The sequence below is a fragment of the Aedes aegypti genome, chromosome 2, assembly GCF_002204515.2.
Source record: "Aedes aegypti strain LVP_AGWG chromosome 2, AaegL5.0 Primary Assembly, whole genome shotgun sequence".
Taxonomy (NCBI): Eukaryota; Metazoa; Arthropoda; class Insecta; order Diptera; family Culicidae; genus Aedes; species Aedes aegypti.
In genome coordinates, this window is record NC_035108.1 from 178,037,850 (window position 1) to 178,064,878 (window position 27,029).

General features: G+C 35.7%; 4 protein-coding genes across 6 annotated transcripts in view; 3 read left to right on the top strand and 1 right to left on the bottom strand.

The window, feature by feature from the left end:
* LOC5571331 overlaps positions 1–27,029 on the top strand; it is a 270,749-nt gene that overhangs the window by 226,224 nt on the left and 17,496 nt on the right. The gene's annotated exons all lie outside the window — the stretch shown is intronic.
* On the top strand, positions 3,066–3,584 carry LOC5571336 (cuticle protein 19). Its single transcript, XM_001659568.2, has 2 exons — positions 3,066–3,127; positions 3,187–3,584. The coding sequence occupies exons 1-2, from the start codon at positions 3,119–3,121 to the stop codon at positions 3,523–3,525; spliced, it is 348 nt and encodes a 115-aa protein (XP_001659618.1). The 5' UTR covers positions 3,066–3,118; the 3' UTR covers positions 3,526–3,584.
* On the top strand, positions 13,970–25,900 carry LOC5566838 (cuticle protein 19). 3 transcript variants are annotated; one of them, XM_021843268.1, is made up of 2 exons: positions 13,970–14,046; positions 25,514–25,900. In XM_021843268.1, exons 1-2 carry the CDS (start codon positions 14,038–14,040, stop codon positions 25,850–25,852), a joined length of 348 nt encoding a protein of 115 aa, XP_021698960.1. In that variant the 5' UTR covers positions 13,970–14,037; the 3' UTR covers positions 25,853–25,900. The 3 variants fall into 3 exon arrangements, with proteins under 3 accessions (XP_021698960.1, XP_001651248.2, XP_001659624.1); XM_001651198.2 differs by lacking the exon at positions 25,514–25,900 and adding an exon at positions 14,099–14,460 and having other exon boundaries at positions 13,981–14,046; XM_001659574.2 differs by lacking the exon at positions 13,970–14,046 and adding an exon at positions 25,394–25,453.
* On the bottom strand, positions 17,757–18,324 carry LOC5566839 (cuticle protein 19). The gene is made up of 2 exons (XM_001651199.2): positions 18,265–18,324; positions 17,757–18,205 (listed from the first exon to the last, which is right to left on the bottom strand). The coding sequence occupies exons 1-2, from the start codon at positions 18,283–18,285 to the stop codon at positions 17,867–17,869; spliced, it is 360 nt and encodes a 119-aa protein (XP_001651249.2). The 5' UTR covers positions 18,286–18,324; the 3' UTR covers positions 17,757–17,866.

Here is a 27,029-nt window from a genome sequence, read left to right on the forward strand (position 1 = left end):
TCAATGAATAAACGTTAACTCAATATTGCCCTTCGTTTGCTGACGAACTTGAGCCACAAAAACTGCATTATGAAAAGACGGTGTCTGACTGGGGCTACAATTATGTTTTTATGTTTATTAATTTTCTGCCAATGATAACTAGATGAGAAATCGTTGTAAATTGATGAGCAATGTTACAAATCTAAGATGTGAATAATTAAGCTTACATTATTATTCAAATTCAAATGTAAATCAGTGAATAATATCAGAGTGTCCGGGTATTGGTACCGTCCGGATTTTGATTCATCACGGTAGTCAAAAATTGATTGATTCTAGGTAAGTTAACATTTTTGGTAGCTAACCAATGAATTGCTTCTGTTAATTGTCATATCCGTTTCAGGATCGTACATCTTTAAAGTCAAAATAGCTGCAACGAAATAAAAGTGACTGAAAAATTACGAGATTCGAGATACCTGAGGCTTAGGTTGTGCCTGGATTTAAAGAAATAAAGCTGCTCTGGCCACGACACCTTCGACACCCATATTCTAGATTTTCCATTTGCATGATGAATTTGGCTGCTGCTTAATGCATTCCAGCAGAGCACAAAATATAAAAAAAATATTTCCGAATAAAACTATTAAAATTTTCAAAACATTATACTTTTATTACTTTATAAATGATTCACATCCACTATCTGCATGTTGGCTTGCCCCGTAATCTATTGACTTTCATCCCACTTTTAAGTGAAGTTCCTGATCATATCGTGTGGCAGCCATCTGATTTTCAGCAGCAGTTTCGTCAAACGGCGCAAATTCTGTGTATCTATAAACTGCGTTTTTCATCCTAATTTTCTCCTCAGATGTGTGATTCTTGAGCATATGTCCCAGCTGTCACTTGACCTAACTAGCGTTTATTGGGCTACGATAGTGACTTAATCATCTAATTTGTGTTGAACTCAAATGTTAGTAGATTGTGGTGAAGCGCTAAGGTCAAACCTCGCATAAGTATACGCAATTGTCATGTTGGAGATAACAGCTTCGTAATCAATCTAGTTGCCGTGAGTTTGTTCAAAATTCTGAACATGAGCACAAGAGCAATCAAATAACATTTGTGAACGCTCACAGCTCATGAGCGTTTAAAATGCATCTCTGCATTCCAGTACAACGTGTTTGGAACAAACACAAAATTGTTCCATAGTTATTTCCATATTAACCTACATCGTCTTTGAGCCAGCTGCAAATGACCTCCTCGAAAATTGAAAATTTCACAGAACACTATTTTTATGGTAACAATGTTGAAAATATATGGGAGATTGGATATTCAAACCTTTTTGAATTTTGACCTGCCGCGTATGGTCACATTTAAAAACTAAGTTGATTTTTTTTTTCGGTTTACCCCACATTTTTTACAAAGGAGCGAAAAATACAATCACGTCGGTCATGTTCTTCAAAATGTTCTAAACAATTCACATTCCACTCATTCTTCATGAAATCTTGGAAAAATATTTTTTCAAGTGGGCTTTGTAGCCGTGCGGTTAGCGGCGTCAGTCGTTTAGGCGTATTGTGCTACGGAGTGTGGGTTCGATTCCCGCCCCAGTCGGAGGAATATTTTTGTCAAACGAAAAATTCTTCACTGGTCCACTGGTTGTTCCGTGTGTCCGTTGTCTAATGTAAGTTATGGTTCAGTCTGTGCAGCCTTTGGCTAAAAACGGTGTAAATTGTATTTTTTTATTATTGTATAAAAATATAAAAATGTTTTGGGATGAATGTGCGGCGTTCACAAAATAACTTGTGTTTTAATAATGGTCAATTGGCAAATAAAGTTCTCAGTCAATAAAGAAACGATATCTGTCTTAGCACTGACGTAACGCTAGGAAGAATAAAATTTAAATTTTATCGTTATTTCAATATATTTACAATAGTTCAATTGTGGTGAAATCACAAATATTTTCAGTCTTATGATTAGTAGTGTTGATCAATCTTAACATAGCTCTCTCCATGCGGATGTCGAGCATGTCCGTTGCGCTGAACATGAACCTGGAATCCACTCTTGTGGTCCGAGCTGTAATCAACCACACGATGAGTTCCATCAGCTTCATCCAGAGTATATTGTCCCTTCACGACATCTCCATCACGATGTTCCCAGGCGCTCTTGTGATCGTGAGTGTACCCATCCTTAACGCCGTATTTGAAATTGTACTTTGGATGCGAGTGGAGGTAATCCCCATGATGATACTCAAACTCGGAATGCGACTGATGGTGGTCGTTATGATAATAACCGTGATCTCCAGCAATGTACCGAGCGGAGACTACAACGGCTAAACAAGCAAACAGAACGATGATCTGGAGGAAAATAATACAAATTCGATTAAAGGTTTCTACATGGAATCCTTTTTACGTACCTTGAACATTTCGGATCTCTTTTGCTGGGAATGCTGTTTGGCGGATTGTTTGAAGAGTACTGATGGCGTATTTAATCCAACAAATAGCTTTTATACGTTTCTAGGTCGTTTAATATTTGACAATTTAATGCTTGTACAAGTCATAAGTTCACCAAACAAGCAGTTATGTACTTGAATTGAATAATATGAGACAATTTTGTTTAGATAATTTCCCATTTTCTTCTTCTGTTTCCATTAAAACTGTTTGGAGATTTTGAGTTCATTTAAGGCTTTTTCTATTTTGCAAACGCCTTTGACAGAACGACCTTAACCATTCAAGTTAAATGAATTCAAGTTCATTTCAAATGTATTCACAGCTGTTATGGAAAACAATTATTTAATTGTCAGTATATTGTCAACTTGCCCAATTATTCATAATTGATCACCGGAGCACCATCAACAACCGTTTCCAATTTCCCTCACTTTCGTTTTTTTTTTGTATCCGGCGAAGTAAATAAGAAGCCAACTCCAACCGTTAAAAATTGGTGGTCAATTCCATCGCCTGCGTGAACTGACCTACCACAACAAGCAACATTCGGGTGTGGAAGTAGAATCATGGTAGAAAGATGAAAATTAAAATTGAGCAAAACCACCGAGTCGTATAAAAGTTCTTTGCTTAATTGTATCTGACATCAGTTCACAAAAAGCATTTCATTAAGCAGCATTCCAAGTGCCGGCAACATTCACAGGAGATCCAAAATGTTCAAGGTAGGTGGAATTGGTTTCAATATTTGACCTTAGATCAATGCTAAGTTCGATTTGTTCAGATCATCGCTTTGGTTGCCTGTTTGGCCGTTGTTGCCTCCGCTCGGTACTACGGAGGAGATCACGGTCATCATCACGAGGATTATCACCATTCGCATCCGAAGTACAAGTACGAGTATGGAGTTAAAGATGGACACACCCACGATCACAAGAGTGCCTGGGAGACCCGAGATGGAGATGTTGTGAAGGGTCAGTACACCTTGGAGGAAGCCGATGGAACCCATCGTGTGGTTGATTACAGCTCTGATCACAAAGGAGGATTCCAGGCTCATGTTCAACGCAATGGACATGCCCACCATCCACATGGGGAGAGCTACGTGAAGATCGATCAGCACTACTAATAAATAGTTCCTGTTGTGTTTTGAAAAATAAGTTTGTAAATACAGTTCTTTTCTGAAAACGATTTTAAAGATATTTTCTAACAAAAAACGGGAAGAGAATAAGTTTGCGTAATTTTATTTGCTTTATATAGTATCATTGCAAGTTTTCGACTAGAAAAGATATTGCATACCTACGGAGATCCATAGTGAATCTTTTTTTTACAGTAAGGATATCTCCTGTTTATTTTTATGAAATTATGAACTGTTTTAAAATGATTTAGAAAGGTTTCTTAAAAAATGTTGTTTGCAGAAGCTATGTTATTTGTAGAACAGTTTTTCTTGATTCCTCCAACAATTCAATCTCAACGTTTTCCAAATTTATCAAAATATTCTTTGTCTGTTTCAGGCATCATCACATACATCTTTTTCATGGAGTTTCACACTGTTTAAACTGAGAGCTTTCTTTGCCAAAGTTTTTGCATTTGTATATCGTGTCTCAGATACTATGATACTCTGTGCCCAGGGAAGTCAAGAAAACTTCCATTACGAAAAGATCCTGGACCGACCGGGAATCGAACCCAGACACCTTCAGTGTTGCTTTGATTTGTATCTGCGGACTCTAACCACTCGGTTTAGGAAGGCGTATAAGTGTGGAATATAAAAATACCTATTAGCACAAAAATCCATTCACGTAGAGAAATAGATTATACGACCATCAATAATTTGAAAAATTTACTTGCCTTCTCAGGACCAACAAATAATTCTGTCAAACCCGAAAAGTTTGTTAGTTCTAAAATCATGATAGTTGTCACTCTGTTAATCAGATTTGTTTGTTCAACAATCATTTTTGTCAACTCAACAAACAATTTTGCTTAGTTGACTATCTCGTTTGTTAACACGTATAGGCCTGAGTGAAAGTAAAAATGCTAAAACTGCTCAGCGAAAACTTTATGGATTCAAATTTGTTTTTGTCAGTATACTGGTACACATATCTAGTTGCTAGAAGTGGTCGGAGGAACTCGGAAATATTCCTGTGGCCGGAGTTATTTCAATGGGTCAGTGGGTCAAATCGGGTAAAAAAGAGCATGTCAAGTTATCGTTATATATTTGCATTGATAATCATCTTAATTTGCATAACTTATTGAGATCTGATATTCAACATTATAAGTGAAAAGGTTTACAAATAAAAAATAAAGAATTCATCCAAAGATTTTTCCGGAAAACATTTCTTTGAGGTGTACTCCAATAGAGACATAATAATAAAAAGAAATTTAAACACAGGAAATTTTTTTAAAGTGTAAGAAAGGCTGAAAATACCTGCCAAGTGAATAATATCAATTTCAGATTTCAGATCAATTTCATGAAAAAAAAAATACATCCTATACGAAATATGGAGAAATAAAATATTTTGCTTCGAATTAACGTAACCTAGATATAACGTAACGAAAATAAAAATCGAGTTACGTTATTCATTTCTTTATTTATTTTATATAATATTTTTCATCTGACAAATATGTCTCCATGAAGTGTGGTGGGGAAAAGCAGATATAAAATAAGTAGTAACCGTGTACAAATATGCATTAAAACCCCACAAGCTCTTAACATAAAGCTACACTTGAAAATAACTAAAAGGTGAACAATAATACAAACAAAAATTACAGTACACATGCTAAAATTATCTCCTTGATTGACTATTCGCTCGACGCCCAAATTCTGTGGCTCTTACGTCAAATTCAAAAAAAACGTACACTTCTTTGAACTGAGACATCATAAACCTGATCGGATCGTGTTGTCCATAACGGCTATTTCGGGTGCCCAGTTGCAAAAAAAAAAAACGTCGTCGTAGATATCGTTTCGGGAATTATCGAGGAATTACTGTTTTAGTTATTGAAAGATAGGCATAGATCAGAACTTCTTTACAATCACATTAGCGTGCAGCTTATTTTTTGAAAAGGCATTCTAAAAATTCGAATGCTCAGATAATCACATTAAAAGGCAAACCTCAGATTTTGAGCCAAAAATATTAGGATTTAGATGTGGCGCAAGCGACTTAAAAGTGAATTTTCAAGTTATAAAACATGACCTTCAGTGAAGTCCTCATAGCTTTATTATTTTCTAATCAATTTTAGAACTAAATTTATGAAAAGTTTGTTGAATACCAAATTTGTCTATAATCAAAACCTAGTTGATTAAAAGTAGTTTTCTCCAAATATTTCCTCTTTTTACAAAAAATAATTATCGTTACTTGAGCATAACTTCTTGAATACTTAACCGATTGCTTATCTGTTACATGCTCTTAAAGCAAATTAAGTAGGTTCTGAACTGTGGATACAGCAAAAAAAATTAAAAAATAGTTTGGACTAAGTTAATTAAAAAACTATCCAAAAACATGAATTGTCAACAGCAAATACCATATTTTTCAATTTTTTGTCAGTTAAACGTTAAAACTTTAGCTAAATCATTTTTTCTCATTTGTTGAACCTTCAAAAATTCTCAGAAAAAAATTTTACTTTAATAACCAAAATATTTTAGCATTTTTTTAAAGTACAGTAATGACCCGATTTTATCAACCCTCGATTTAAGCTTCCTTTTCGACCCGATTTTGTCTACCACCGATATTAGCATCCTTTTTCCGATTTTGTCAGCCTAAAATTTATATTTATTTTAATTGGACTAAACACATCTATACTGGCAATATTGGGTGCATGAAGTCAATTATGACTTGTTCACGTCTATACAATCATCAAAAGATTGATTTTTTTAATTTGAAATTATTAATAATTGTCCAATAAACTTATCAATGTTACCTTGGATTATGGTATATAGAAAATGGAAGTAAAAAAATAATGTTTATATTAACAACTAGTGGTCCCGGCAAACTTTGTCTTGCCATCAAGTAGGCTGAAAAACGCTATGGATTGTCCCATACCAAATGACAGTTCCGTTCACTCTCGTTTTTTCAACTTTCCCGGTAAAAAGCCTGAGAATTTTATTCACACAAACACGTCGGAACCCTTGAAGAACAACATGGAGAAAGAATCATTCAATTCCGTTGACTCGTTCGTAAGCCATTTCGTGACATACAAACACCATTCCATTTTTATTTATATAGATATCATAAAACGGACTAAGATAAAATAAAACTTGAAAAAAAGTCGAAAATGTTATCCTGATTTTAGCTCTTTCTTGATTTTGTCAACCCTTAATGCAGCATGGGGCTGACAAAATCGGGAAATTACTGTATATGTGCTTTCCACTCGTAGTTATGACAAAATAGCTTAGCTTAGCTTAGCTTAGACTGACTACACATATCAATGGTTGCTATTCCGTGATTGACCGAAGTCAGTGAAAATGCACAAAGAATCAATTAGAAGTTCGGCTGGGATTGGCCATAATCTTCTTCAGTGTGCATAATTCAGTGCCTCTATTTATACATGGTCAATAACGGCGCCGGCCACGTCCTTGCAGTCAGGTGGGATTGGAGGAAGGAATGTTAGTGTGTAACCTTTGCTATTTGGAGACCGTGTTTGCCTCTGCATCTCCACAAAGGTTACTGGGAGGGATGTTTGTTAATGGGGAGGATCGTTGGGTCACAGGATTCACTTTGATAAGCGATTAGACCATGATAAATAATTTGTGAGATATAAACATGCTCATATTTAAATATAATATTTTCATTTGATATGAACAATATCTATTTTGAGAAAAATTATGCCGACACTTGAGGTGACGAACCTTTCAAAGTTTGTTGAATAAAGTGAACCTTTTGTAAGCCTACACTTGTAGTGTCGAACCATTCAAAGTTGTTTTAATAAAAAAAATAAAGGTAAAAAGAAAAAGGAGTTTTGAAAAAAAAAAGTTTAGTCATAAATAATTTATGAATCAGAGTTTATATCGACACTCACAGTGACACAGTGAGTTTGTTGAAAAATCATATTTACGTCTCACCATTGTAACGATTAAAGGTGCAGTCAAACGTATTTTATAGATTAGAAATAGTAGCATGAAACGAGCTCACCAATTGATCCGTCATCCTTGAGCAGCAACAATCCACTTTCAGCTTCACTCGTTTGCTCGGCTATATAAAAGCACTCAGAGAAATTAGGCGCGCGACCCGAGAGGGAAAACAACTGACGACTGCTCAGGCTTTCTTGACGCACTGCCCAGGAGCAAGCGTCAACGTCGAAAGATCAAAAAGAACCAATCGAACGCGGCACTTTTTCACTTTACTCGACCGATGCGCGACATGTTTGATCTTGCCCTCATCGCTGCCCCCCGCAGGAGCAAGCGTCAAGGTCGAAGGATCAAACACAACTAAGCGATCACGCCACTTTTTCATTTTCACTCGACCGACGCGCGACATGTTTAATCCTGCCCTCATCGCCAGCCCCCGCAGGAGCAAGCGTCAAGGTCGAAGGATCAAACACAACTAAGCGATCGCGGTTTTTTTCACTTTCACTCGACCGACGCGCGACATGTTTGATCCTGCCCTCATCGCCAGCCCCCGCAAGAGCAAGCGCCAAGGTCGAAGGATCAAACACAACTAAGCGATCGTGGGTTTTTTCCACTTTCACTCGACCGACGCGCGACATGTTTGATACTGCCCTCCTCACTCGTAGTTATGACAAAATATGTTATAAACGTCAGTTAAACAATAAAAATGTAATTTCCGAAAAACAAATCGACAATTCGTAGAAATTTGATTTTTTTTTCATAAAAAATCATGTTCTGAGTAGTTTGTAATAAATTATTAAGTCAAAACAATTTTTAATTATATTTGTTGTATACACACACGGTGTCTTTGTGGGGTAACTTTATTACAAAAAAATAGGTAAGTTTGAAATTTCGAACTAAAAACAATTAGACTTTGCTCTTTCATTTGCGACCAAAATCAAAATAAATTTCGTGTGAAGTATTCATGGATATGTGTTTTTATACCGACACATATTGCGTTGAACATAGATACGGGACAAACTGCAAGATCAAACCATTTGAACACCTTGGCTTGGAAGGTAAAGTTGTTCTTGCTGAAAAGAGCTGTAATAAGCATATATGACATATGATATACGCATAATTGCAAAACTGTCTCAAACGTCATTTTAGTTATTGTCCACGAAAAACCTTGAATACGTACTTAAATTGGTCTTAATGATGTAAGAAATTATTAGGAAATATTTTTAATAGGTGAGATGCATCGATATCAAACCTCGAATTTTCAAGAGCTTGTTTGTAGATTTGTATCTTGAGAACCTGACAACCTTTTGCGTTGAACATTTGATTGATTAGTCGCCACCATCGAGTAACCAGTGAGTTACCGGTTGTCTGCTTCTCTAGCCCTGTGCTTTTGAAAATTCGATGTTTGGCTTCTATGTATATTCACTCTCAAAACCATTGATAACCGAGTGTGTAGCTCGTTGTTATTTAGCAGATAAACGGACCAAAATAAAAACTGTCACCGCTGGGAGACAGAGGAGGATCTTCTCTTCTTCGTAGCATTGTGAAATAATGTGTAAATCCATTCGTTTGCTCAGTAATAACAAGCTATGGCTTTTAGGGCGAGATCATAAATTATGCGAGATTTCTCTTTTTACTCGTAGCGGATGGTACACAAATTATGTCACGCTAAATTTCAATTTTTTCGACTCCCTCCCCCCCCCTTTGTCACACTTTTTGTATGAGTCCTCCGATAATTTTGTAAGGCTTGTCATGCATGGCTTAACCCCCTCCCCCCTTGGAGCGTGACGTCATTTGTGCATGACCCCTAGATACAAAAGTGACTTATCCGCCTTTCAAACAACACAATTTCAGTTATTCGAATTAACTAGTAGAGGGCTTCGCATGTGATAAACCTTGTTATAAGGCATGTTATATACTTGCCCTATGGTGCTGAAAAATACGCTAATTTGGATGGTATTTGAGAAGTTTCAAATCTTATATTTTTTATGTTATTTTCTTAATGGCACAGTGCTTATGAAAAGATCAGAAATTAACATCATGAGGCTAAAATGGGTTTGGGATTTTTGTACTTGTTTGCAGTACCTTAACCCCATATTAACCCCTCTACCGGCAGCTTCATTTTTTTTTTCAAAATACAGTCGAAGCTCGTTATAACGACAACTTTTATAACGACAAAAGCTCTCTATAGCGACATTTTTCAGTCCCATGAAAAATATTTCAATGCTATATCTATTCTCTATAACGACTTTTCCCTATTGCGACGGTCCCTTACAATGTCGTTATAACACACTTAATCGCAATAACTTTTTTGTTTCTCAATATTTTTGAAAAAAATTTCCACAACTTTTCAAAAAACTCTCTTTTTTTCAGAATCTGTATCGGTTTTGAGCATTGGTCATCTATATTCGGAGATATTCCAAAATTCCTTGGGGGACCGACGCATAGCCATAACTTTCGTAATTATCTCTGGCTACAGATTTTTTCTCATATTCGGTTATTCGCTTTTCAAAACTAAACTTTGATGAAAGTCTATAATGAAGAAATTAAACAAATCGGTGTAACTGTTTTTGAGCAATGAGCTTTTATGTTTTTGGTACCACTCTAGCCGTAACGAGATCTTGAAAACTTCTTAAAACATCATATTGAAATTTTATATGGGAAGTGTTGGTCCCCCAAGGAACACCGAAATATTTTTAAAACCAGTTGACCAATGGTCAATACCGACATAGATTCCAAAAGTAGAAGAATTTTTTGAGAAGTTGTGAAAAAATGGTGGAAAAATATAGAGAAACAAAAAAGTTATCGCGATTCAAATATATTTTTGTACTGAAAAAATGAAGCTGCCGGTAGAGGGGTTGAGCTAAATAATAGCAAACAAACTCATGAATATCTTTTCTGCTATCTGTCGAATTGAATTTCTCTCTTCAGCAAATTTCTTTATTATGGTTTGAAGAATGAGCTTTTACAATGGGATAATAAGTTTGTATTAAATTACAGTACAAGCATGTTTGGAACATACCTCAAAATTTCTTCATAGTAATTTCCATATGAACCTACATTGTCTTTGGGCCACCTTAAATCACCACGTACAAAGTTGCGAATTTCACAGAACACTATTTTTATAGTAAGGATAGTAAGAAACATATGTGAGATTGAATACTCAAACATTTTTTTAATTTTGAACCGCCCTAATGTACATAAACACATAGATAGGCAAATTCAAACATATGTGCAAGTCTCTCGAAATCAAACAAAAAAAAAATACTCTGGACCCCCCGACCGATTATTTTGGTTTTAGCAGCAAATGAACGCGAGAAACCTAGACTTTATTGTGGAGAAGTTTCAGACTTACCTATTCTTTGTAATAAACTTGTTCTACGAAACACACCGTGACACAGTTTGAGAACAACTTAATTAGCTTCAAAATCATCTGGAATTGGATGAGTAGTCATGAAGTTATGGTGAAACAAACTTTTTTTTAGTAAAAAAAGGAAGAATAAAAAAACTACAGTCAAACCTCCATGAGTCGATATTCAAGGGACCATTGACTCATGGAAATATCGAGTCATGGAACAGCTATTCTTTGGAAAGCTGTTTGAAGGGACGATCATAGTAACCATGATTTAATGTTTTTATTATGGTCCGATTAGTCGATATCGAGTAACGGAACATCGTCTCATGGAGGGATGACTGAACTTCTAACTAAGACTAGTTTTTAGTTTAGACAAATTTGATATTCTATAAACTTTTCATAAATTTAATTTTGAAGAGAATGGCATCAAGAGTTTCAAAATTGTTTAGAAAATAATAAAGTTATGAAGACTTCACTGAAGGTCATATTTCATATCTTGAAAATTCACCTTCAAGTCGCTTGCACCCCCACTTATATTTTCTGCTCTAAATTTGAGGTTTGCTTTTTTATGTGATTAAAATTCAGAAGAGCACACAAATATTTGATTTTCAGAATATTCGAAATATAAGTCGCACCCTTATATGCATGCGCTGTGCAGCACTCGCTCAAGGACTAAGAAGAAATTAAAAGCAGTAATTCATGAGCTTAGCAAATCTGCTAAGTTAAAACACCAATTGCATCAAATATTATCATGATACAACCTTTTACAATATTGTCCGCTCTGATTAGTTATTTTGAAATTCTAAGCTTAATTGAACGCGAACAACGAATTTCTTGACCCAAACAGTAGATAATGTATGAGCCGAAAATTTCATACTTATTTCAACTAAGCTTGAAAAAATGGAACCTTAACTTCCATTTGGTGCGTGGTTCTTCTTCTTCTTTCAGGCGTTGCGTTCTAAATGGAACAGAGCCTGCTTCTCACCTCAGTGTTCTTATGAGCATTTCCATAGATATTAACTGACAACTTTCTTCGCCAACTAACAATTTTTGCCTGTGTAAATCGTGTGAAAGGTACGCCCAGGGAAGTCGAAAATATTGCCTTCACAAAAAGATCCAAGACCGATGGGACTCGAACCCACGATCCTTAGCTAGGTGTTGCTGACTAGCTGTTCGTTTACCGCTACGACTATTTGGGCTGCCAATGATTACACAGCGTAACAAAAATGACATTTTTGCGTGTCTCAAGGATCAAATTATGTGTCTCTAGTAGATTTGGGGTTGCTGAATCTGGTGCCATTCTTAGAAATGTTCCAGCACGTCACAATTTTTAGCTACAAGTCACCAAAGTTGTATAAAACACTGGTTTTATTAATGTTTACATGAAATTTAATGTACAATTTATCATACTTTTTTGTAATCTAATCCACCAAACATTCTAAACAGAACTTGAACTTTCATTTCAGACATAATTTGATAGAAATTGCGCGATTAAATTCCGATTAAACCGATTTTTTCAACATGCTTGCAGTCTCCATACAAAATTCTGTGTTTCTTCTATATGGCAAAATACAACAATTCTCTAAACCATCAAAAAATAACTTTTCCGTATCGAAAGTAATATAAACTTTGATGATAAGTATTGCTATACACATAAAGTTTGAATTCTGTGGCAAATTAAGCCAATATATTACCTTACAAGCTGGCAAACTTGCATGCAAGTTGGCTGAAATAGTCATTTTTTGCATTTTCAACAGTCAATATCTCAAAAACTAGACGTGCTATGGTATTTCTGAAAACGGCAATGGATTCAGCAACCCTTAATTAAATGAATAGCGGTATTTTGGTGCTGGAGACAAAAACGTGTTCCGCAGTGTTATTGGGCATCCTTTTTATGAGTAGACATCAGGGCATTTTGACACATTTCAGTAGTGCCCGTCCTAATACTGTACGATAATTATAATATAACAATTTTACAAGATTTAATTATTGTTTAAATATATTTACAACAGTTTTTATACAAATATATAGTTATCAGACTTTCAACTAGTAGTGTTGATCAATCTTAACATAGCTCTCTCCGTGCGGGTGTCTGGCATGTCCGGTGCGCTGCACATGAACCTGGAATCCACTCTTGTGGTCCGAGCTGTAGTCAACCACACGATGGGTTCCATCAGCTTCGTCCAGAGTATACTGTCCCTTCACAACATCTCCGTCACGGGTTTCCCAGGCGCTCTTGTGATCGTGAGTGTACCCATCCTTAACGCCGTATCTGAATTTGTACTTTGGGTGCGAGTGATGATGATCCTCATGCTGATAGTCGAACTTCGGATGTGAGTGATGGTATTTCTCATGATCTCCAGCGATGTACCGAGCAGAGACCACAGCGGTCAAACAGGCAAGTAAAGTGATGATCTAGAATAAAATATTTGAATTTTGATTTAAGATCGAATTACATATGAAATCCGCTACACCAACCTTGAACATTTTGGATCTCCTGTGCTGTCTTACTGATTGCTTACTGTGAACTGATACTGGATTAAATTCATTTTATACATTTATACAGAATTGGGGCATACCAATTATTGTCCGTATTCGATATCTAATTGCTTCTTTGGTTTCTAGGGATCTGGATGTTTTACATATTAAGATGTTATTGGTTATATAGAAACAGGTTTCATAAACACCCATTTCACCTTATGTTTTTAAAATTTATTCTTTTTACTGTTTGTCATTTACGGTTTGCTTATTGACAATCTTTTCGGATATCCCTTCAAATCTAAACGAAATTAAATCATTTACTCATACTCATGGCTGAATGACATTAGCACTTGACATGTAATAATCCAATTAATTTATAATTGGTAATTTATCAGTCCATTGTCAGCTCATTTAAATTCTTTTCAATTGTTCACTGTTGCACCGTTTTCCATTTCTCTCACTTTTGGTTTACATATCCGACAAATTAAATAATAAGCCAACTCAACCCGTTGGAAGGCGGTGTTCGTTTCCACTGGCCACTATACAGCAAAGTGTGGACGAAAAAACTGACCTACCGCAACATGCTCCGTATGGGTTTGGAAGCAGAAAGAGATGGAATCGAAATTGGACCAAAACCACCAACTCGTATAAAAGTTCTTTGCCTAATTGGATCCGGCATTAGTTCACAAAGAGCATTTTAACAAACATCATTTCAAGTGCCAACCGTTCACAGGAGATCCAAAATGTTCAAGGTAGGTTAAATTGGTTTCAATATTTGACCTTATATAAGTTTGATTTGTTCAGATCATTGCTTTGGTTGCCTGTTTGGCCGTTGTTGTCTCCGCTCGGTACTACGGAGGAGATCACGGTCATCATTATGAGGATTATCATCATTCGCATCCGAAGTACAAGTTCGAGTACGGAGTTAGGGATGGACACACCCACGATCACAAGAGTGCCTGGGAAACCCGTGATGGAGATATTGTGAAGGGTCAGTATACCTTGGAAGAAGCCGATGGAACCCATCGGGTGGTTGATTACAGCTCGGATCATAAGGGAGGATTCCAAGCTCATGTTCAACGCAATGGACACGCTCACCATCCACACGGGGAGAGCTACGTTAAGATCGACCAACATTACTAGAGAATAAAATATTTTGTGAAATGGATCAAACAATCTTTAAATCAAGCTTCCATAATATCTCAAACTGTCAACCGATCAGTCAATATTGCAGTAATCTGACGTGCTATGATATTTACTAAAACGGAAATGCATTTTCCCGCCATCACCAGATTAAAAGACAATCTTTCTAATGGTGTTAAAAGATTTAAGATCCGTTTACGGCTTTCAGGGATATCAATATTTAGAAACAATAATTTTATCGGAGAAAATCTCTGATAACTGTATCATAAGAGATAGAATAGTAGTTTCTACGGGAAAAAGTTGCGTTATCAATAGATCTCGGAGCAAAGTTTTCGTAAAAAAATTTGTAAAAAAAGTTTTGAAGAAAAAAAAACGGATTATTTTTAATCATCCTAAATTTCGGTTCTTCGCCGAAGTTGCTCCAAATTGTTTATTCCTGAACATTGTAGAACATTGAACATTTTTACATCAGCGAAAAAGTTTATAGTCTGATCTCCTAATCCATGCTGGTCATCCTAATACTATATCGCTGAAAAATGTGTCTGAAAATATGACGATTTATTTTACCGAAGACACCATTTATCCCGAATTGACGGTTTAGGCGCAAACATTTTTGTCTCCCTAGGTATGGCTTTGGAATCAATGTGCAATGTATTCAGACAAACTTAATTTAGTAAAAAGCGTCGTTTGGTTATTGGACAAAAACCGTTGCCCTGTACTACGGAAGAATCACTTATTGACTCATTATTTAAATGGCAGGAATCGTAATGAGAGGAACACGTATGATAATTCCTGGCATTCCTAAAAACTCTCCATTTTTGTGAAATGGTCAAACTGTATTTTTAACAGATTTTGTGTCTTTATTATGGGGTTTTTTGTCGGTAAAATCGTTTGAGCTTTGAGTTGTACTCCTGTTAAAAAACAATGATGAAAATATTAGAACGCTTTCCACGACGAAGAGTGTAAAGCTGCCGAAAATTCAACAAGTCTTTAAATCCCTAAACTGAAATCAGCCGTGATTACATACACTCATAACTTATAGTACACTTGTAACAAATAAAATCTCAAGTAAATATGAATAAACAATCAAGGAAACATGGTGTCCAATGGACCTAATAACAGTTTCAAGGCCATATTTTTAAGCACGATAAACTGTATGAAAAGTTTTCGTGAAAGCCTGATACAGCGCGCTTACTTTTCTCTCAGAGAGTTTTGTGCTTTCTCTATCTAGGACCAGACTAGACAAGTTTGAACAAAATTCTTCAAAATGTTCGATATGGTCCAACCCTGTTCCAATTCGGATCTCTTATGTTCTTATTCGGACAACCCTATTTATCTTGTTTTTTTGCTTTAGTTTACTGAACTTCTTGTAGAATACAAATGTCAATTTATTTCGTGTCAGAAGTCTGAAGTGTTAAAAAACGTTTGTGAAATCTAGAAACGGTTTAAAATTGAGTACAACTATTTCTTCCTAACATGATTTTGAAGGGACTATCGTGTATGGGTACTTATCGAGATAAAGAACCAGTGGCACAATCAGAAGAGAAGGAAGGTAATTTTGGGAGTCAAACATCTCTCAGCTAGAAGAATAGGTATAAGGTTTACCATGTATACTTTTAAAACTCAACGCTACACATCCTACAAAAACGGCCAAATTAACTTAGTTTGGTTCGTATTAACACTGTGAGTATCATTGGTTTTTACAATTATATTATCCCAAGGTACATTTCTGTTTTGGAGACAAGATCTCCCAAAGAGTTTTGATGTTATCGTTTCAGAATGCACTTATATAATGTAATCAGATTTTTTCCGTGTATTTCTTATATTATTCCAGCACTCATTCTGAAGGATGTTTTACTATTTTATCAAGTGATTTAACATAGAATTACTCTTTGGATTATATAATCGACCAGGATTTATCACAAATTATGTTTTATGTTTAATTTGTTTACCGGCATATCGGTCTATTTTGCGCGAAGTAAGAGGGAGCATAGAGAAGAAAGCAATGAATACTAGATGGATAGGTACCGTAAGGGAACGGCGAGAAAAATTGGATTAGATGTTGAAGAGGGCATACCATATGAAACAGTATTACTTGAAACGTCCTTACTTGTGGCTAACGTCCCCTATGGGAACGGCTAGGCGTATTTTTCGATAACGCTACCAAGACAGCCATGTATTTTGAAAAGGGCAAGTTTTTTTTCTTCTTGAATGCTCATAGATTTTTTTTATGGATTAGAGAATTCTAATAAGTACACATTCTAGTGTTTCTCGAGTGATACTAAAAAATCCACCAGCGATTCGTTAAAATATATTCTTTCAAATCTCTCCAGGAATTTTACAGGAAATGTTTACAGCAATTGTATCAGAAAATCAAATTAAGCTTTTGTAGTTATTTTTAACTACATTTCCACAGGAGCTATTCTAAATGGAACGGTGGTCTTATAGTAACAGCTTCTGCCTAATAAGCAGAACGTCACGAGTTTAATCGCAGGCCAGTTTCATATATGAAACATTGACCAAACGTTCTTCTTCTTCTTTTTGGCATTACGTCGTCACTGGGACAGAGCCTGCTTCTTAGATTAGTGTTATGATACACTCGGCTAAGGAAGGCCCCAACGGAGTATATGTACCGTTTTGATTCATATTACGTTCAAATGTTCTCACTTTTGGGGCTCGTTTCAGCCAACATTATCCATAGATATCTATGAAAATTTATGATGCTCAACTGCCTTAGACACCGCTTTAGAGGCTTGCCAATTTCAATTAATGATTTCACTTATCTATTATGTATTTCATGAGCTGTCCGGAATTCAACCAAAAGTGTCCGGAATATGAGGCAAAAGTAAGGAAGCGTTCGGAATAAGAATCATGAAAAATCCACACATTTCTAATTATTTGAAAATTTTCATTAGCGGAAGCAAAAACTTCATTCTTCATCTGAAAGTTAACTGTATGAAATGCAATATAAAGCGTGTGAACCATACAGAAGGATTTATATTATATATTTTAGATGAGTTATACTTCACTGAGGCCTTAAGTGTCCGTAATATGAATCAAAACGGTAAATTACGTTTTTAACAAAAAAAAAAAGCTTGCATTCAATCTATGAGAAGGTTTATTTACAGATATCAATTTTATGATTCTACCCCATTACCCTGAATCCCATTAACCTGAACGCCATTACCCCGAATTTCAAAACCCCGAACGTCCCATCACCCCGAATGACATTACCCCGAATTCCAATATCGCGGGGAAATGTCATCAATATCATCATGTCATGATAATTGTAAATTCGGGGAAATTGCATTCGGGGTGATGGAATTCGGGGTAATGGTACATTCGGGGTAATGGAATTCGGGGTGATGGCAATCGGGGAAATGGCATTCGGGGTAATGGGATAGAATCCAATTTTTTATAACTATTTTATCAGTAATGCTGATCAATCTTAACGTAGCTCTCTCCGTGTGGATGGTGGGCATGTCCATTACGTTGAACATGAGCCTGGAAACCTCCCTTGTGATCCGAGCTGTAATCAACCACACGATGGGTTCCATCGGCTTCCTCCAAGGTGTACTGTCCCTTCACAACATCTCCATCTCGGGTTTCCCAGGCATTCTTGTGATCGTGGGTGTGTCCATCCTTCACTCCATACTCGAACTTATACTTCGGATGCGAATGATGATAATCCTCGTGATTATGACCGTGATCTGCTCCGTAGTACCGAGCGGAGGCAACAACTGCCAAACAGGCAACCAAAGCGACGATCTGTACCGAATCAACTCAGCCTTAATCAGAGGTCATTTTTCGTAACCCATTCTACCTACCTTGAACATTTTGGATCTCATGTGAATGGTTAGCACTTGAAATTGCTGTTTGTTGAAATGCTTTTAATGAACTGATGTCCGATCCAATTAAGCAAAGAACTTTTATACGGGTTGGCGATTTCGATCCGATTTCCATCTTTCTACCATGATTCTGCTTCCACACCCAAAAATTGCATGTTGCGGTAGGTCAGTTTTTTCCGTTCGCGCTTCGCTGTATTGTGACCAGTGGAAATTAATGCCAATTTTCGGCGGTTTGAGTTGGCTATTATGTATTTACTCATTTACTTGTCAGATATGTAAACCAAAAATGCGAGAAATGGGAAACGATTTATGAGGGTGCATCGGTGATCAATTAACAAGGACAGATAGATTAACTGTAATATGTTAATTGGATCATTACACGTCAAGTGCAAATGAATTAACTGATGAGCTTGACTGCATTTCGTATGCATCCTTAAAGCAATGGTGTCAATATATATCTTAAACCTCCAAACAAAATGAAGCTATTAAAAAAAAGCAAAAAGTGAAATGGGAATACAAGAGAACCTTTTTTTCGATTTATTTTTATTTACTAAATATAGCGAAGCAATGACCAATGAAAACATATAACGTAAAACATTCAGAGACCTACAAAACCCTAGAAAAAATATGATAGTGAATACGAACGAACGAAAAGTAATAGGAATGCCCCATATTTGTATAAAAGTCCTTCGTTGTTTTTAGTCCAGCATCAGTTCACATCAAACAATCAGACACACAGTAATTCCTACACAGGAGATCCAAAATGTTTAAGGTATGCAGAAATGTTCTAATATATTGACCAATAATTTCAAGTGAAATTATTTCATCCAGATCATCGTTCTGTTTGCCTGTTTGGCCGCTGTGGTTTCCGCACGGTACATTGGAGGAGCTCATGGTTATCATCTTGAGAAATACCATAATTCCCATCCAAAGTTTGACATTCATCAAGAGGATTACCATCACTCGCACCCGATGTACAAATTCAGATACGGCGTTAAGGACGGGTACACTCACGATCACAAGAGCGCCTGGGAACATCGTGATGGAGACGTCGTGAAGGGACAGTATACTCTGGACGAAGCTGATGGAACCCATCGTGTGGTTGATTACAGCTCGGACCACAAGAGCGGATTCCAGGTTCATGTTCAGCGCACTGGACATGCCCGACATCCGCACGGAGAGAGCTATGTTAAGATTGATCAACACTATTAATTGAAAGACTGATAACTATCGATGCCACTCTAGGCTTTGTATAAAATTGTTGTAAATATATGTTCAATTTAAAGAAATGTTTTATTATTAAAATCCTTTTTTTAACATCATGTCTACTCTCCTGCATTGAATTATGTAGTACCGTAATAGTTATTTATGTAACAAGTTGTTAAAGGATGATTTTAAACATATTTCAAAAAAAAAATCCACATGAACTTCCATGGACAATTAAAGGCTGTGGAACAACTCTCACTTATTTTCACACTTCCATTGCCGATCTCATTTCTAATGACTGACCAGTTTGAGCTAAAAAAAAATTTGAGATTTAGACAAGTTGAAGGTGAATTTTCAAGTTATAAAAAAGGCCTTAAGGGAAGTTTTTCTTTTTTTCATTATTTTCTAACCAATTTTGAAACTTTTAGCACCATTATCTTCAAAATTCAATCTATGAAAACTTTGTAGAACTTTTAATTTGTCTCAAGTCTTAGTTAAAAATAATTTTCTCCAAACTTTTCTTCATTTTGCTTAAAAAAATCATCTATGTTTGAGCATAACTTCATTAATACTCAATCGATTCCAAATCTTTTTACATGTTTTTGAAAAAAATTTAGTTGTTTTCAAAATGTTCATACAACAAAAATCTTTTAAATGGTTTTGACTGAGCTATTTTACAAAAAGTAACACGGTTTTTAATTAAAAAAAACATTTTTTTTAATTATTTAAGTTTATTTTTAACGGAAATTGCATTTTTTCTATAAAACTTAAGTTTATAAAGCATCTTGTTTAAATTACGAGTTGAATAGTGCATACAGTCGACTCTCCACATCTCGATGTTCTACATCTCGATATCTCTCCCTATGTCGATGATTTCATAAGTCCCTTCAATCTGCCTACATTTTCACTCTTCATCCTCATCCTCCTATCCTCCTCACCTCGATATCTCCATATCTCTATGTGTTTCTGTTCATTTTTCGTTCTCAATTTTCTCTCTGTAAGTCGATATGACTAATATCGAAGGTAACTAGACCAAAGTTTTGGGATTCTAAACAAATTAGGAGCGCTAAATGACGTTTGTTTGTGTATTACTTTCTTGGCAACGGAGTGTTTATTAATCTAGTATTCATAAAAAAAAAATGTTCTTTGTCTTGATCTCTCCCTATCTCGATGGTCCTTTCGATATCGAGATGTGGAGAGGCGACTGTATATTTTTTACACGAGCAAAAAATTTTAGTTTCAAAATTATTCAAAAAATTGTTGCAAAGTCCTTTTTAAAGATTTGACAAATGAGAAAACCCAGTTTCAGCTTTAGAGATATTGTTCAACTGGCAAAAATATTAAAAAAAAGGGAATTTTTTGTTCAAAAATCATGTTATTTTTTTTGCAGTTTTCTTGTGGAATAGCTTGGTCAACACAATTTTTTATTGAAATGTGTTGTATAATAGATTAAAAACAATTAAAAAAGCTTCAAAAGCATGCAATAAGATTGGCAATCGGTTGAGTATTTATGAAATTATGGACAAACAAAGATACAAATTTTGGTAAAATGAGGAAAAATTTGGAGAAAAATACTTTTAAATAAAACTCGTTCTGATTTTAGACATATTTGGTGTTCTGCAAAGTTTTTGAAAATTTTATAGACCATTATTTTAAAGATGATGGTGCTGAAAATTTGTTAGAAAGTAACGAAGTTATGGTGAATTCACTGAAGGCCATTTTATATCACTCGACAATTCACCTTTAAGACACTTGCACTGAAACTTTGAAGTTTCTCTTTAATTGTGATTTTATTGATCGATTGATCCAGTTTTTAATTCATTAAAGCACAAGAATTTTTGGTTTTGAGATTTTTGGAAAAATAAAAAAGGCCTTATAGTACAAAAGTTGAGACGATAATTTTATATGCAGAAAAATGGCATTTTTGTGAATCAAACTGTAATCTTGTGTGGCTTAACCCTCTAATACCCAACCTCGCCTTTAGATGGGGTACACTTTGGAATTTTGTGTTATTTTTCCATAAATCAGAAATCAAAATGATTTTATTTTTGGCTTGAACCTGGACATAACACGCATATAAGAAATGTTTTTTTTTTGACTTTTGAATTTTTTTGTATTTTTTGAAAACAAGTTTAAAAAATTGAATTTTTGTATAACTTACATTTTTTGGGGTTTATTTAACGTGTAATACACAAAATCGTACCTCTTATATTTCTCTACAATAAACCTATCACAGAAGAACAGCCTGGTGATATTATATTTTTTTTACACGGAAAATAAAATATCCTCCAGGAAAAAAAATTTAATATTTTCAAAAGCACCATCAAAACTTAAAGTTTTATTATTACCAATAATCAGTATTCAGAAGAGTTTACAAGAAAAAATGGAAATGACTAGGGATGTTCAAAATTAAAAAATATGAAAATCGAAAACCAAAATTCACAAATTCGCAAATAAAAATAAATCTTTGCCCAAAACGTGTTTAGAACGATTTTAGATAACGAAAAATGATGTTAAGATCGAAAAAAAATGGGTATTAGAGGGTTAATACCGGTTTTGATTCATATTACGGACACTTAAGGCTTCAGTGAAGTACAACTAGTCACTACACATATAAATTGAATCGTTCTGTACAAAACTTCAGCGTTATCAGGCCTTACAAACACTTAAATTTCGAATGGTAGGAGAAGATGTGGATTCCACATTTGTAATTCACTTTATTCAATAAAAATGTTCGGCCTTTTCATGATTTTTATTCCGGACACAACCACACTTTTGTTCCATATTCCGGACACTTTGATTCGAATTCCGGACAGCTCTTGAAAAACACAATCAGAATAGTCGAATCATTAATTAAACGCACTAAACCGTTAGAAAGACTTCAAAACTAGTTGAACGTTGTAAATTTTCTTGGATTGCAATTAACGGCGCATTTTGAAACATTTCGAGTGAAATCTTTCCCATACAAAGTAGAGTGTCCGGAATTTGAAGCTGTCCGGGATTCGAATCAAAACGGTATATGAAATGACAGTTGCTGCGGATTGATTCGACTAACTTTGTGCGTGTACATGGACCGAAACACAATGTACAAATAAACTCAAACATAGCGTGTTATGCGAAGAAACCGCGTAAATTCTTATGGAAGATTCAAATATGATGTTCATTGTTTTTTTAGGATCTCTAAACTCATCGTGCCCCCTCTGTCAAGCTTTTTCCAATACGTAACACATGTATTGTCACACATTTTTAGACCCCTCCCTCCCCCAAATGATGGACGTCAATTTTGAGTGATTTCTTAGGCGACATTTGGTTGTCTGGGACCATGAACGAATCCACGTTCATGGTTTGAACAATTGAACTAATTGAATTCTTTCCTAACTAGGTGTTTGTTTTGAAGTTTAGTTACGAAGAGTTTTATCAATTAATGCTTTTTTCTTTCTAATGCGTCCCAATCTAAACTTAAGAAATAAAATTTCGAATTGGTCAACTATAAATTCATTAAACAAAGTCAACATAAAATAGCAATGTTATGGGGAGAACCATTTTAGCAATTAAATGATTTTAAACATTTCCTTTAAAATTATACCGTAATGTCAAAACTGAACGTTTGGTGGAAAATCTGTAAATTCGTTCAGCAAGAGCGTGAAAAAAAACTCTCAAATGCTCCGACAGATTATTGGTTGGTGTTCAGACAGACCAGATTAGATGATTTTTTGGCCTTGTATAAATAAATCAAAAACTCCATCAATGTTAATCTTCCAATGATATTTGGATACAGATGTTTTGTCATATAAATAAGTTATAATTTTACAGGAAAAAAAGTAACTACTTTGTTGTTTTGAATGCTTACAGTACGACTTACAAAAATCATTGAAAAGCACTTGGTCCAGTCTGATTTAACGTCGACCAATTGGTCGGTTTTCAGACAGACCGAACTAGATGATTTTTTGGCTTTTTAAAGATTATTCAAGTACTACTACAATTCTGCTCTATTTCGATACAAATGTTTCATCAAATAGATGAGTAATAACATTACGAAAAATAATGCAAATATTTTGTTATTTTGAATGTTTGGAGTACGTTTTCCTGAAATCATAAAAAGCGCTTGGTTCGGTCTGACTGAACACCGACCAATTGACCAATTGACTTTCCGATCAGGAAGCAGGTTCGATACTACTAAGCCAGCTATCACTGCATACGTATGCGTGTTAATGGGGGAGGGACGTTTCGCAAAATGCCTTCATAAAAATGCTACATGTTCTTATACGAAACTGCTTTATGCAAAACATCCGTATGTGAGGCGTCCTTATGCGAAACGTCTTTTTGCGAAATGGGTCACCCCCGTGTTAGTGGTGTGAAAAAGCCGTCCTGTGTTGCCAAATTTAAATCATAATTTTGAGTTTTAAAAACCATTTATCATATGTATCACTTATTTTTTCAGAAAATATTTTTTAAATCTGTATGATTTCCAGCAATTCTTTATAGATATATTTTTATCAATGCATGAGTTCACTGATTTGACGTTTGAGCAGTGCCAAATTCACTCGTTACCATGGTCCCGTAAACAACACGGCGCCGCTCAAACGTCAATGAGTGAACTCGTGCATTGATCCATTTAGAATCTTTAAAAATGTTAAATTGAGGAATAGAGAATTAAAACATTTCCTTAAAATGAACATATATTTATCACAGTTTTGATACAATGCCTAGATCGCCATCGATACTTTTCAGTCTTTCAATTAGTAGTGTTGATCAATCTTAACATAGCTCTCTCCGTGCGGATGTCGGGCATGTCCGGTGCGCTGAACATGAACCTGGAATCCACTCTTGTGGTCCGAGCTGTAGTCAACCACACGATGCGTTCCATCAGCTTCGTCCAGAGTATACTGTCCCTTAACGACGTCTCCATCACGATGTTCCCAGGCACTCTTGTGATCGTGAGTGTACCCATCCTTAACACCATATCTGAATTTGTACTTTGGGTGCGAGTGATGATAATCCTCTTGATGATAGTCGAGCTTCGGCTTCAATTGATGGTGTTTCTCAAGATGATAACCATGATTTCCTCCAATGTACCGAGCAGAGATCACAACAGTCAAACAGGCTACCAGAACAATGATCTGAATGAAATGAATCCAAATTTGATCAGTTGTCTAATAACGAAGTCTTTTTAACTTACCTTAAACATGTTGGATCTTTTGTGTTTAGAATGCTATTTGGCTGATTGTTTGCTGTGAACTGATGTCGAACTGTAACCATCATAAAACTTTTATATTGTATGGGAGATTCATTATTATTATCATTACCTTATACTAGATGATTCGTATTTGGTGTTATGTTTAAAGATTTTGCTGGCGACATACTTTGAAATAAATAAGTACTCTTAGAAAATCACATAAAGCATGTTCTTTTGATTCACCATTTAACCTTACGTTTCTTTGCTTTCTCCATTTCAATTGCTTTGCAAAATTTGATTTGACAATTACAGCTATTTCGCGACTGTACCTTTCGAAGGGTGCTCTTGAGAATTAAAATTGATTGAAGTCAAGTTCAGTTAGAAATTGAATCAATGAAAACATAAAACTTTAATTATCGTTCCATTGTCAACTTACTATATTACTCTACATTCATCATGAACAGCAACCAAGTTCCATTTTCCCTCAATAACCGTTGACATATCCGGCAAAGTAAATAATTGTCTGACTGTCCGTTGAAAATTGGTATTCATTTCCCCCGGTCGCAATACAGCGAAGCGCGAACGGAAAAACTGACCTACCGCAACATGCAACTTTCGGGTGTGGAAGCAGAATCATGGTAGAAAGATGGAAATGAAAATTGAGCAAAAACATTGAGTCGTATAAAAGTTCTTTGCTTAATTGGATCTGACATCAGTTCACAAAAAGCATTTCAGCAAACAGTATTTCAAGTATCGACCATACACAGGAGATCCAAAATGCTCAAGGTAAATAGCATTGGTTTTGAAATTTGACCTCTGATTAAGGCTAAGTTGGGTTTCGTTCAGATCATCGCTTTGGTTGCCTGTTTGGCTGTTGTTGCCTCCGCTCGGTACTACGGAGGAGATCACGGTTATCATCATGAGGAATATCATCATTCGCATCCGAAGTACAAGTTCGAGTATGGAGTTAAGGATGGACACACCCACGATCACAAGAGTGCCTGGGAAACCCGTGACGGGGATGTTGTGAAGGGTCAGTACACCTTGGATGAAGCTGATGGTACCCATCGTGTGGTTGATTACAGCTCGGATCACAAGGGAGGATTCCAGGCTCATGTTCAACGCAATGGACATGCTCACCATCCACATGGGGAGAGCTACGTTAAGATCGATCAACATTACTAATATGTCTGTTTAAGCTGATTAGTTTCCTTGAATGCTTATATGCGTCCTGTAAATAAATTGATTTTGAATAGATTCAAACGATTGCATATATGTTTTTGAAGAAGCTTCGCATATACAGTGGTAGATATTCGTTTAGCAGTGCATCTAAAATTAATCAGGAATGCCTCGAGAACTATCCCAGAAAACACATGATCGTTCGCTTCCACTTTTATACAACTATGCACTATCGTATACGATTTTGTGTTTACTGGGATTCCACCGGAATATATTTGACCGTAGTTAGTTTCAATAGAAACACCCAAAGTTTCAAAAACTTTGATTTCAAATGACGAAAAAAGTTGATGTTTAATATGCCTATGAATGATGATTGAAACTCCTCCACATGCCCCATCAAGTCGATCATTACGATAAACAAAAAAATTTGGATCTCATTTTAGTTTGGATTCATGTTTCAAAAAAGTTTCAGTTATAACTGCCATATGTATGTTATAAGCTATTAGAAAATTTAACAGCTCGTCATCTTTACAATTCAAAGAACGAGCATTCCAATTTAAAATATTTATTAAATTATTTAGATCCATTAAAGAAACGTAATCCAATAACAATTTTATTAGTAAGTTTCACACCAACTTGGACGGCTTCAGCCATAGTGGTGGTTTTGAATATCATCAATCATTTGATTCAATTTTTCAGTTAGAAAATCATTTTCTTATGATTTTCCTTTGGGATTTGGGGACGGACCTGGTGTAGTGGTTAGAACACCTGCCTCTCACGCCGAGGACCTGGGATCGAATCCCATCCCCGACATAGTCATTTATGACGTAAAAAGTTATAGTGACGACTTCCTTCGGAAGGGAAGTAAAGCCGTTGGTCCCGAGATGAACTAGCCCAGGGCTAAAATTCTCGTTAATAAAGTCAAACCAACCAACCAACCTTTGGGATTTCCGGTTGATGAAGAGTCGGCATAAAAGTCACTTGCGACGTCATATATCCAGGTATATCTATCGAAATGAGCAATCGGTTCGATGCTCTCTAGACAAATCTTCCGAACACCAAACCGGAGCAGTCTCTAGGCTCTTTTATTCAAGTGAGGAAACAAAGAGTACCGCCTATCGTGGTCAGTTGATCTGAATTTGGAGAATTTAGGCAGGAGATCTTGAACTCCAAAAGGGGAATC